This window comes from Pleurodeles waltl, chromosome 12 (genome assembly GCF_031143425.1).
Source record: "Pleurodeles waltl isolate 20211129_DDA chromosome 12, aPleWal1.hap1.20221129, whole genome shotgun sequence".
Classification (NCBI taxonomy): Eukaryota; Metazoa; Chordata; class Amphibia; order Caudata; family Salamandridae; genus Pleurodeles; species Pleurodeles waltl.
Genome location: NC_090451.1, coordinates 703,561,928 through 703,574,759, shown reverse-complemented (window position 1 = coordinate 703,574,759; position 12,832 = coordinate 703,561,928). Strand labels below are relative to the sequence as shown.

Sequence of the window (12,832 nt, the reverse complement as noted above, 5' to 3'; positions counted from 1 at the left end):
CTCTCCTGCTTACATGTATTCCGGCAGGACGTCAAGTTGTACCTTCGAACATGGAAGTAAGCCACCTGAAACTGGAGGAAAAAGTAGCATTTGAGAGTGCTTGGAGGCAGAAACGCTTCAGTGAAGCACCTCAGAATGACACCACCTAGGTACAGTGGCATAGATGGTAACACCTTCCCCACATGCATTGCTGTTAATGCCACAGACACCACTGACCACTCAGATTGTCTTGTCAACCCTCAGATTCTTTCACAGCCCACAAATATTCTAAGTTAAAACTGCTCTTTGCCCGAAAGGACTTTTCCTTACAGCTTTTACTTAAGTAATCCTCTGGAGGCCTTTCAGAACCTTTACCCACAAGCTCTGGCACTGCATGGCCTGTGATATTTCGAAAAGGCTTTCAGTACACACCACGCGTTCCTTAAAGTAAGTGTGCCTAGTCTGTCATAGTTTGCTTGGCATTCACCCTGATCTGTCTGGAATGAGGCTGGGTTTAGCAGCAGGTTTGTTAGGCTGCTTACAGGAGAAGAAAGATTATGTGGAAAGCTCAAGCTTAAATACTGAGATAATACCATAATTTAATTTAACAACTAAATAAACAACAGCAACAGTACCTTGCTGGTACGATAGAGGGTGCTGTTCTGAATTGCAACACACAGGATGTCCCACCCTCCCCAAAAACCCTAGTGCAAAGTTTGCTTCTTATATGGCTGTTAGGAGAGAGGGCGTCGCTTGGCACGCTGCACAAGTGCCACCTGCAGATGAGTACTAGTATTATAGTTTCGGAGGTGCCAGAGGAAGGCACCTCAACTTTAGTCCTACAGGAGTGTTCCTCAGTGGATGAATGTAGCTGTGGTGACTTCCATAGCCCATAAGCTAATGGTTTAGTCTGTTTGCCTAGAAGGGCGCCACTTGCCGCAGTTGGAGTGACTGCTTTCAGCTTGATCTGGTGCAAGCTGGCTCTGCAGAACAGTGTCCTTTGTGTCTCCTTGAGCCCAGGGCTTGCGTATTGCATCTTCCACAGTCCTGAGGAAGAGCATAAGGCTGAAACATGGCAAGAGTTTACATTTAGAGCCACTTTAAACACTTGTTCACATTGTGGGACATGGTGGCGGATTACCCAGCAGCAGCTGATCAGAGCAGCTGGCACTATCAATGTATGAGTGACTGAGGGAGTGACAGTAATGACCATTTTCTATGTTTCTACATTTACAAACAGCTGCATGCTACAGGAAGACTTGTTAGTCAAGTGCAGGGGTCCCAGCTCAATGGCAATGCAGAAAAGCGTAGAATGGGCTCACAGGCTGGCAGACAGAAGACTCTCCATAAGGCAGATGAGCCAACTCATCAATCTAGGAAAACAAAGCACTAATACAGAGCACAGGTCAGAAAAGCAAAGGATCCTGCCCCAGGAAAGTGAGCGTCTCACCCTACCAAATAAATGTGTTACATGACCATTCAGAAGGGAACAAGGGTAATGTTACTTAGAAATAAAGGCAAGAAAAGCCTTACAAATAGTCTTCTTGTTAAAAGGGACTTCACCATTATTATAAACAAATTCCCTTTAAACATAAACAACATATAGCTTTCCTTCGATAGCTCAATACTTTAAAAAGTTTTTGGGAAACCTTCCTTTTCATAAAATATTTGAAAGGAAAAGGATCTACACAGAGCATTGGGCTGCTGCTGTTGTTACTTGATGATGGAGGATGTAGCTGGACCCAATAATATTTACTGTTCGTCCTGGACCATAACATCCTCAAACTGGGAGGATGCGGTGAAACGTCTACTTACTTTTGACCCCATGAGGTGGGAGAGGAGTTCATAAGCAAGCAAGATATTGGTATTGTTTTACTTAGTAAGGTGGTTGTGGGGAAGAGTGGGCCTGCATGCTGCATTTCACCAAATAAATTGCTTTTTGGCAGTTAAATGGTTGAATCAGGGTTGGTTTTACATTAAGCCCAAGCATAGAGCTGCTTTATAGTGCCACCGTAAATATCCACTGGAGGGCACCAGATTCAAAGAAATAGCCTGAAATACCATCTTGTTGCTAGGGGACACCGAGAGCCCGAATTGAAAAATACAATTTTGTCTGGGGCTCTGAAAACCTTGACATCAGAGCAGGTAAAGTATGGACATAGGTATACACATGGCAATAAAAGTATTTATTGCCAGGTGCTACTAATGCAAAGTTTTTTATTTGTGGATTGCATTTTAAACATATACAAATACCCTGCACTACTTATATTATTCAGTGTTTATTTCTTTTAAATCAAAGGAATCTATCTATTTACTTACTTTAAGACTATTTTTAGTTAAATAGGGCACTGATAAGTTTATATAAACTATGCAGAAAAATAAAGTATTCTTAAACTGAACATATTTCTCTAATACAGAACAAACAGAGGTGTCAGTCCGTTCCCTGATTTAGAAGTCGGCGGACGGGTTACTCCCTCACACCTGTGACGGATCCCCCGTCTGCTGAAAGCTAAACCCCACGCGCTGAGTTCTAAATCAGGCTCATAGTTGGAATAAACCAGTTACTTGTTTTGATTTCACAGAGACGGCAAGGTGCCTTGTACCCTGGATGGTGCACATGGGGATAAACAGACCAATGACAGCCTTTGAGAGCAAAGGTGCCCGACTCTCAACGTGAAAGATTTTGTTCCTATTGTGAATATTGGCATCTTTACTCCTCCGCTCAGAATCCCTCATCCTAGTTCACAATCTCGATTTTCTGAATTCCAAGTTCTTTTCGCAATGTGGGAATTGTAATGGAGTTTAACTGCAGACAGTGTCCTGACGTCCCAGATACTGGTAATAATGTTCGTGGCAGTGGGCTCATCCCAGGTACTGGTGTTAACACCAATGACAATGGGTATGCCCCTGGTACTGGTATTAATATCTGTGGCAGTACGCATTACCCAGGTACCAGCAGTGGGGACACCTATCTCTTTAGGAAGTGTCTATGCCCTGATTGTGACTCACAATTCCTCATGATCATATCAACCACCAATAGGTGTACTTTAGACATGCACATGGCTTTCCTTTCCAAAAATGAATAATAAATAAAAACTGTGGCCAAACCAGTCCTAATTTTTGCAAAGTCTTGTTCATGAATGTGCAAAGGTTATTCACTCTTGCGCAAATTGATATCAAGGGCCGCACATGCGAGAAGCTCTTTCTCCCAGCCTCTGCTCAATCCCTTGGTTTAGGCCTAGCAGGCTTGTGCATGCAGCAGATGATCATGCGCATGCATTAGCTAGATGGGGCGGCCGCTGGCAGCCATTTTGTCACAGCCGCTGTTCTGCTGCAATGAGACTCCTCATTTAGGATGCAAGACCGTTGAGTCGCAACCGTGCTTTGGGGTTGGGGGAGTGGTAAGAGGGAGTTAGGGTCCCTACCTGGAGGCCAACTTTTTAAATATCCCTGATTTCTATTATTGCACTTGAGGCAGAAGACAGTCTGTCTTTGTCCTTGGGAGGTGGTGCTCATACGCGGCCTTGCCGGCAGCCCTGATGCTCCAGAAGATTATAGAAGGTCACATTATATCTGACTTCCACCTAGGTCAGAAGCGGACATTTCCTCAGACAAGTACAGATGGTCTTCAGCGAGGTTTACCCAGGCGCTAAAAACATCATAAAATGGCAGTCTATGGACTGCAGTCTTTAGCTGTCCTGCTTCGGACATTGGCTCCCTAGCACATAGCCACACCAACTTGCTCAGGCCAGTGCATTCTGGGTTACTGCAGCGGAGACCTACTCCTGTGTCCTCTTGGTTCCTTGTGCCTCCTCTGGGTGGGTGCTACTCCTACATCCTGTTTAAAAGGCACATGTGGTGGGTTAGTAGAGCGCATGGGACCCCGGTTCAGTATGTCTGGCACCCCCTGCATGTCCCTTGGGTACCAAGCTTGGCGGTATCAAGCGACTGTAGTGCTGGTGGGACAGCTGGCAAGGTGGCCTGATGTTGGCTTCTTGGCGGCTGGTGGCCCACAATGCTCATGCTGTGGTGCTGCTAGCTGGCGGTGCAGCCATGGCCAGCCTCAGGCTCTGCATCTTAGCCTGCATCTCAGACAGCTGCTCGGGGCTGGCCAGAGACTTGAGCACTGTGTTCTCCTGCTCCAGCAAGGCATTCCGCTCCATCAAGTCCTTGATCTGCTCGCGCAGCACGTCCACCTCCTCCCTGACCGCGTACATCAGGTGGGTCTTCACCAGGTCCTGTAGGAGACAAGAGAGCAGGAGAGTAAGGCAGAGTATAAGCATGTCAAGTCGTGCATGCCCACTCTCTTAAAATACACAAAAAGGTGATGGATAGAATGCTTGAATTAATCTCAACCACTGGTAATTACTCGGGCCACATCACAGGCTATCGTTATTGTACACACCAGGCTACCTCAGTTTGGATCCAGCCATATGCAAATGTTGCTCCAAAGGGAAACAGTCCAATCCAAACTGTCACATCAGGTCCTCCTTGAAACAGAACACAAGCAACCCAGGGCTGGTTTTGCCCTAGTTAGGGCTCATCAGCCTCATATAGCTAGGTTTTAATGACAATGTGCAGAGGACACACATATGGGCATACCGGTGCCACTTTGGGCCACACACTAAAGTAACACAAAAGTGAAGGGTGGCATGTTTGAATGAATTTCAATCACTGGTAATTACTCAGATCGCATCCCAGTCCATTATTATTTTGCACATCATGCCACCTTAGTTTGGACCCAGCTATTTGCAAATCAGTCTTCACCCTGCCCCAGTGGGAACAATCCAGCCCGAATTGCCAGGCCAGGTCCTCCCTGGACCAGAAACAAGCAACCCAGGATTGGTTACGATGGACTGGGATACGTGCCAGAGTGATTCCCAGTGGCTGAGATAAAACAAGCATTTCACCCCTCACCTTTTTCTATACTTTAGTGTGTTGCCCTCTGTTTCCTCAAGAAGCATATAGCCATTAACCAGCAAAGCAATCCCACTAAGCAGTTATCCTTCTTTGTGTATCAGCTATGAAGGCACAGCCCCCAGACAGCAGAGCTATGCTTCTAGTTCTAGCTGCACAGAACTTACAGACTCAGGCCTCAGACACCAGAGATTTCCCTATGGTTAAATATTGTGCATGCCTATCCAGACTGATAGCCTATCCCTCGAGTTTCACAGATTCGAAATGCATATTTTTTATCTTTACATTCCAATTAGTTTGGCTTTAGATAGCAGTGCAAATATTGAAGACAATACATGAGACCTCAGCAGCAAGTAGATTACATAGCACTGAGAAGCCAGAGAGGCTGGGAGCAGTGCTGCAGTTATGGGCACATAAATAAACATGCAGGTCTGGCTGTTGGGTCCTAGGGGCTCATATAGTTAGTGAATCAGTGGCGGAGGGGTGGTCCTGGTGCCTGTGATGAGATGTGGGGGCTTCTGAACGCTTTCTGGGAGGGTAACACTATCAGCCTTAGGGGGGCAGGTGGGCAGTCACCAGCTGGGGATAGACTGGGATAGAAGCTGCTACCCATGAAATTTCCCTCACCACCTGTGGTCCCTGACATCATTAAGGCAACAGTGGTATGAAGAGAAAGTAAAGGGGATCTTGATAGCTTGTTTACTTCGCCCTTCATTGACACCTGAGCAACAAACAGGTGGTTCCTGAGCGTGATATAACTTAGGCTAACCCTGGCATTTTGGTGAATCGATACCCAAAGGCAGAGTACCAGGGCATTGGGCAGGAGACAGAAAGGTTGCTTCAGAACTCCAGACGGACCATCACACAAGTACTCATCACCAGAAGGCTGGTCTAGAGCAACACTCTCTATGCTGTAATCTCAGAACAACTCTGACACATAATCCAGACTACCTAAAACACCGGTGTTGATCTCCCACATCAGAACGCATCTAAGGAAACTTCACTGGCTCCCAATTCACAAGTACAGCCAAATCAAACTTCTCACACACACAAAGCCCTACACAACACAGGATCAGAATACCTGAGCAGCCACATACATTTTCACTAACCCACCAGACACCTACCTCTGCCTTGCGCTCATTAATTCCCCGGATCCACAAAAGCAAAACTCAAGGTCACTCATTCTCCTACATTGCACCCAAGACATGGAACAACCTCCTTCAACACATCAGAGCCTCCCCCTCACTTCTTGAGTTCTGCAAGAAGCTGAAGACTTGTCTCTTTGTACTTCTTATATGTCTACTGCTTTGTCTGAGAGCCAGCCTTCTACAGGCCAACCACATAAGGTGACGGTGCCCTGAGACAGGATGACGAGGCTCAGCCATAGAAAGTGCAGATTTCCCTGGTTACACAGAACTTACAAACACAAGTCGTGGGAAGCACCACTGCCCCTACGGTTATACAGATCTCACATGCTCAGGCCTCAGACCGTGCAGCTATCTCTCTGGTTACACAGATCTTCCAAGCCCAGTTCTTAGGTAGTACTGCTGTCCCCACGGTTATACAGATCTTACAGGCTCAGTCCTTATACCTTGCAGCCATCTCTCTGGTTATATAGATCTTACAAGCACAGGTCCTAGGTAGCACTGCTGACCCTATGATTCAAAAGATCTTACAGACTCAGGCCTTATAATTTGCAGCTGTCTCTCTGGTTACAAAAATCTTCCAAGCCCAGGCCTTAGGGTAGCACTGCTGTCCCTACAATTATACAGAACTTACAGGATGAGGCCCTATACATGGCAGCAATCTCTCTGGTTACATAGATCTTACAAGCACAGCTCTCAGGTAGCACTGCTATCCCTACGATTTGACAAATCTTACAAGCTCAGGCCTTATAACTTGCAGCTATCTCTCTGGCAACATAGAACTTACAGGTTTTAGGCAGCAGGTACACTGCAGTCCCTGCAGTTAGACAGACCACAAGGTTGCAGGCCCTATACCATGCAAATAACTCTGGTTACACAGTTCTTACATTCACAAGTCATAGAATACACTATTCTCTCGAGTTGTACAGACACTGCACGCTTTACCATAGGCAGCCGAGATATTTCTTAAGTTGAACACTTCTTACATGATGCTCTAAGGTAGTGGAGCATCGCAGCACACCCACTAACCATAGCTGCCAAATTACCCAGGTGCATGCTGGAGGTGCTGCACCAGCTTAGGGGTTTTCTTTGAATTATGGGACATAAAGTCCTGTGTTTATAACAGAGAAAACAAAACTACAAATCCCAGAATTCAAAGAAAAAACCCGAACTGCAGCAGTACATCATACATGTACCTGAGAAATCATCAGGTCTGCATAGCATGGGTCCTTAACACGGCTGCAGGTCGGTGAGGAATAGCTGTAAAATGTGAGTCACAGTTGGGGGTGCTCGACTTTTCCATCTCTTGCAAATTCAGTGCTTTAAATAGGCCGGTACTCTCTGGTACAGAGTACCAGCACTTTTTTTTATTTTGGGAGGGAGAGTACCTGCACTTCTCAAGGGAAGTACAATACTCTTAATTGGAGAGTACCGGCACTTCTCAGAAACATGCAGCAGGTACTCACGGAGTACCTGTACTTCTATTTTTCCATTTCAGCACTAGTTGCAACAAGATAACTTTATTTCTCTGTGAGAGTGGTGTCTCAGGTCACAGGCATTCCCACCCAGCCTGCACACAAAGGAGGTGAAAACACAGCCAATAGGATTCTGGGACTACTGTTGACATCATCAATTACTGATATACGCCCTCTCCTGAAGGATGGCTTTACACTTTCCAAGAGCTATTCCAGATCTAGCCACTAGGTGGCAGCAGAAACCCACAACTCACAACTACGATCAGTCCTTGGGAGAACATAGCAGTTCTTTCTACTTAATAACAAAAGGCCTGGAATTTATAAATCGGGCTTCCAGTTTTATGGAATTTATGTTTTTTAACATCGCCGTCTGTATTTATCCATATTTATTTGTTGACCATTTAATTGGTATTTGGCCATATTTATTTTGTGGTTGGACACTAAATGCAGTCATAAAAATGGTATATTTCTACATGTATTTAACTGGTAAACAATCACTCATGTTTTGATGCCTGTTGCATTTGGCAAATTGAGCAAAACTATATATTCACAGCTAAATAATAGCAATATATACAAATATATTTTAACATATGGCTGCATTTTAAGGATTCTCATCCTCCAAACGGTGTCTAACTGCATAGCAGTTGGTGTGGGATTTGTGAAGGACGGCACAGTCACTCACAAGAAGCACACTTTTCTGTGTTTTTCTGATTTAAAAAATAAACACAGATAGGACATGGAATCTTTTCTGCCTGTATTTATCTGTAAAAATCAGTAAAAACGGAAAACGGGGAACCTTATTTATAAAACACAGATCAGTGGCTGTCCATAGGAGATAACAGGACCCCTGGTCACAAATCTCTTTATTCCAAAGCAGGGACGTTCGAACCCCAGCTCCTGAAATGCAATTTTACCCCACAATGAGTTCCCTTGCTAAGCTAGTAAGGACAACCCCCACAGACACAGGTCACTGTAATTATACGGCAATGCAGGACCAAACTGTGCAGGAACGTTGGTTAGATATATCTAGGAAACGAAAATGATGTGGCGTTATGCAGGACAATCAGTTGCAATATTATTTCACTGTGTTGTATTTTAACAAACATTAATGCTGACTGGGCACACGTCTCACCTGATTGGTACCAATTTAACGTGAAATACAGCAATCAGCAACTTGAAAGGCACTGCAAGGAGTCTTCCACTGCGCAGCACTAGGCGTGACATCTTTTTCGTCACTATTGATCATTCTGGGTTGGAAAACATGTGTTTGTAGTAATCTGAAAATTATGCGGCACACAGTAGATTCTGTGAGAAGTGTGCTAAATCCAGAATTAGGCAGGAAATGCTGCAGCCGTGGTTTCCACATAATCTCAGTGACCATGTATATACAGCTCTAAAGCCTCGCGCTACACCCTGATATTCCAGTACTGACGCCCCGTATACAGCTCTGAACATATCTTTGAATCCTCGCTCTGCACCCAGATATTCCAGTACTGACTCCCCCATATACAGCACCGAAAACACACTTGAAACCTCGCTCTACATGCCGAGATTTCATTGCTGACGCCACTGTTAATTCTGAACTGTGCCGGAAACAAATACCTTTATATAATTAAAACAAATTGTTGCATTAAGTGATGCAATTTCCACACATAATTGTCTGTGCACTGTATAGTTTTATTTGAAAAACTGTATGCCTGCGCAATGTGATGGTCATTTCAATAAAAAACGTGTTGTCTCTAATGGCAATGTGTTACCACACCATGCTTACTCCACTCCACTCTGCTCTGCACCACTCCACACCACTGCACCCTACTCTGCATCACTCCACTTTACACCACTCCATACCACTGCACTATGGGACACTGCACTCTTCTCCACTCCACTCAATGCCACTGCACTCTATGCTACTTCAAATTACCCCTCTCTACTCTACTCTGTACCACTCTACACTATGCCAATGCACACTATGCCACTCTATACCACTGCGCTCTGCGCCTCTGCACACTATACCACGCCAGTGTAGGCAACACCAATCTAGTCCGCACAACTCCACTCTATACCACTGTGCAACACTGCACTGTACACCACTGCACTCTATGCTAGTACACTCTATGCTAGTGCCGTTTACTCTGTAACACTCAACTCTATGCCCCTGCATTCTACATCAATACACTGTACATCACTCTAATCTACTCTATGCCATGGCACTCTACACCACTTTACTGTATGCCATCATACTCTATGCCACTCTATGCAACTCCACTCTATGCAACTCCACTCTACCATGCGCCTCTTGACTCTACGCCACTTCACTCTACTGTGAAACAATCGACTTCATGCAACTGCACTCTACACCACTGCATTCTATGCTGCTGCACTCTACCCTACACCTCTCCACTCAATGCCACTGACTCTACTCTGAAACAGTCTATTCTATGCCACTGCACTCTATGCCACTCTGCCCCACTGCACTCTAAACCACTGCACTCTACTTCAATGCAATCTATGCCAATGGACTCTGAACAACTGCACAATATGCCACTGCACTCTGACACTCTACTCTGCAACACTGCACCGACCGCCACTCTACTCCACACAACTCTACTCTGTACTGCTGCATTCTGCACCAATATACTCTATTTCACTGCACTCTATACCACTCTACTCTACATAACTCCACTCTACGTCACTGCACTTTACAGCACTATACTCTGCTCTGCACTGCACCAAGCTACTCTACTCCACTCTATGCCACTCAAGTCTACTTTGCACTCTATGCCACTGCACCACTCCACACTACTGCACTCTCTGTCACTCCATTGTATGCCACTCTACTCTACTGCACTCCAAGTCACTCTACTCTGCCCCATGCCACTCTATGCCACTGCACTCTAAACAACTGCACTGTACTCCACTGCCCTTTACTCTGCACCACTGTACTCTATGCCACTGCTCTCTGTACCACTCTACGCCACTCTACACCACTGCACTCTGACACTCTACTCTGCAACACTGCACTGTCCGTCACTATACTCTACACCACTCTATTCTGTACTACTGCATTCTGCACCAATACACTCTATTTCACTGCACTCTATACCACTCTACTCTACATAACTCCACTCTACGTCACTGCACTTTACAGCACTATACTCTGCTCTGCACCAAGCTACGCTACTCCACTCTATGCCACTCAAGTCTACTTTGCACTCTATGCCACTGCACCACTCCACACTACTGCACTCTCTGTCACTCTATTGTATGCCACCCTACTCTACTGCACTTCAAGTCACTCTACACTGCCCCATGCCACTCTATGCCACTGCACTCTACGCCAATGCACTCTAAACAGCTGTACTGTACTCCACTGCCCTTTACTCTGTACTCTACGCCACTGCTCTCTGTATCACTCTATGCCACTTTACACCACTGCACTGACACTCTACTCTGCAACATTGCACTCTCCCCCACTGTACTCTACACCATTCTACTCTGAACTATTGTATTCTATGACACTGCACTCTAGGACACTGCACTCTACAGCACTATACTCTATTCTGCACCACTATACGTCACTGCACTCTATGCCACACAAGTCTACTTTGCACTCTATGCCACAGCACCACTCCACACTACTGCACTCTCTGTCACTCTATTGTATGCTACTCTACTCTACTGCACTCTATGTCACTGTACTCTGCCCCATGCCACTCTATGCCACTGCACTCTACGCCAATACACTCTAAATAACTGCACTGTACTCACTGCCCTTTACTCTGTACTCTATGCCACTGCTCTCTGTGCCACTCTATGCCAATGCACTCTACTCTGCACCACTTTGCTCCACACCACTGCACTGATGCCAGTCTACTCCACTCTACACCACGGTACTGACACTCTACTCTGCAACTTTGCACTCTCCCCCACTATACTCTACACCATTCTACTCTGTACTATAGTACTCTATGCCACTGCACTCTACAGCACTGTACTCTACTCTGTACCACTATACGCCACTGCACTCTATACCACTGTACACCACTGTACTGACACTCTACTTTGCAACGTTGCACTCTCCTCCACTGTACTCTACACCACTCTACTCTGTACTACTGCATTCTACGCCACTGCACTCTAAGCCACTGCACCTTATTCCACTCTACTCTGCATCACTCCACTCTACGCCAATGCACTCTAAACAACTGCACTGTACCCCACTGCACTCTACTCTGCACCACTTTGCTCTACACCACTGCACTGATGCCAGTCTACTCCACTCTACACCACGGTACTGACACTCTACTCTGCAACTTTGCACCCTCCCCCACTCTACTCTGTACTAATGCATTCTACGCCAATACACTCTACACCACTGCACTCTATGCCACTTTACTCTGCATCACTCCACTCTACACCACTATGCCACTAACTTTTCGCCATGCTGAACAGCAGCCAATCTGGTGTAGAACATGGCTAAAACACATTGGCAAAGCCAATAACTCTTGTGTAGATGAGACCTATTGGCTTTGCCAATGTTTGTTAGTACTGTGAGGCACCGAGATCCCTGAAAGAACTGTGAATGTGTAAGCCCTTATTTTAAACATGCATTACACACATCATAATATAGGCTTGCACAAAATGTGCAAATACATTTTGCTTAAATAAAAAAAATCCTTCTAAAATACAGATTTGAATAATATACATTTTATACCTAGTACTAACATTTTTTTATTTTATAACAGTCCAATAAAACCACACACTCCACAGCCCACCTTGGACCACCCTTACAGTAGATCTCTGAAACAAAATGTCTTTGTCATCAGAAAGCTTTAGGTGACTCCTTAAATTAAAGTCAATGCAGGTTTCCAATGCCCTTAACATTTGCAGATTTACCAGTTGCAGCACACATTTGCATTTGTTTAGGAAAGGAGACACCTTAGCAAGAAGGCCTTTTCTTATCTGTCTGGCCCTCTCTCCCTCAGAGCACAGGAGAATTCAGCTGGGGAAAGTGATCTGCCTTAATTACATTTTGTCCTTTTGGTGAAAGGCTAAAATTAGGGACAGATGCTGTCCGTTTAACCTTTCATCACAGACAACGGACGGCAGGGCGAAATTACGGGCAGTCCGTGAAAATTACAGACGGGTGGTCCCCCTACTTACCACGGACGTCTGGGAGAAGCTCTTGTGCGATGTGGGTGACCCCGCAAAAACAGCCATGCCAGGCAAGCTGTGATGCCATGGCCCAGGCCTCTTTATAACACCACTGCCTGAACCTACCTTTTATACCCGGATATAAATACTCATCCTGCCTCA

The 12,832-nt window shown here is 45.5% G+C and overlaps 1 protein-coding gene across 2 annotated transcripts in view; it reads right to left on the bottom strand.

Annotated features, from left to right (window-relative positions):
- Positions 1–3,847: 3,847 nt before the first annotated feature.
- Positions 3,848–12,832, bottom strand: part of TSC22D4 (TSC22 domain family member 4) — a 352,090-nt gene continuing 343,105 nt past the window's right edge. For both annotated transcript variants that reach the window (XM_069215644.1, XM_069215645.1), the window contains exon 5: positions 3,848–4,217. In XM_069215644.1, the coding sequence (XP_069071745.1) occupies positions 3,999–4,217 (219 nt within the window). In that variant the 3' untranslated portion in view covers positions 3,848–3,998. The remainder of the gene's footprint in view (positions 4,218–12,832) is intronic.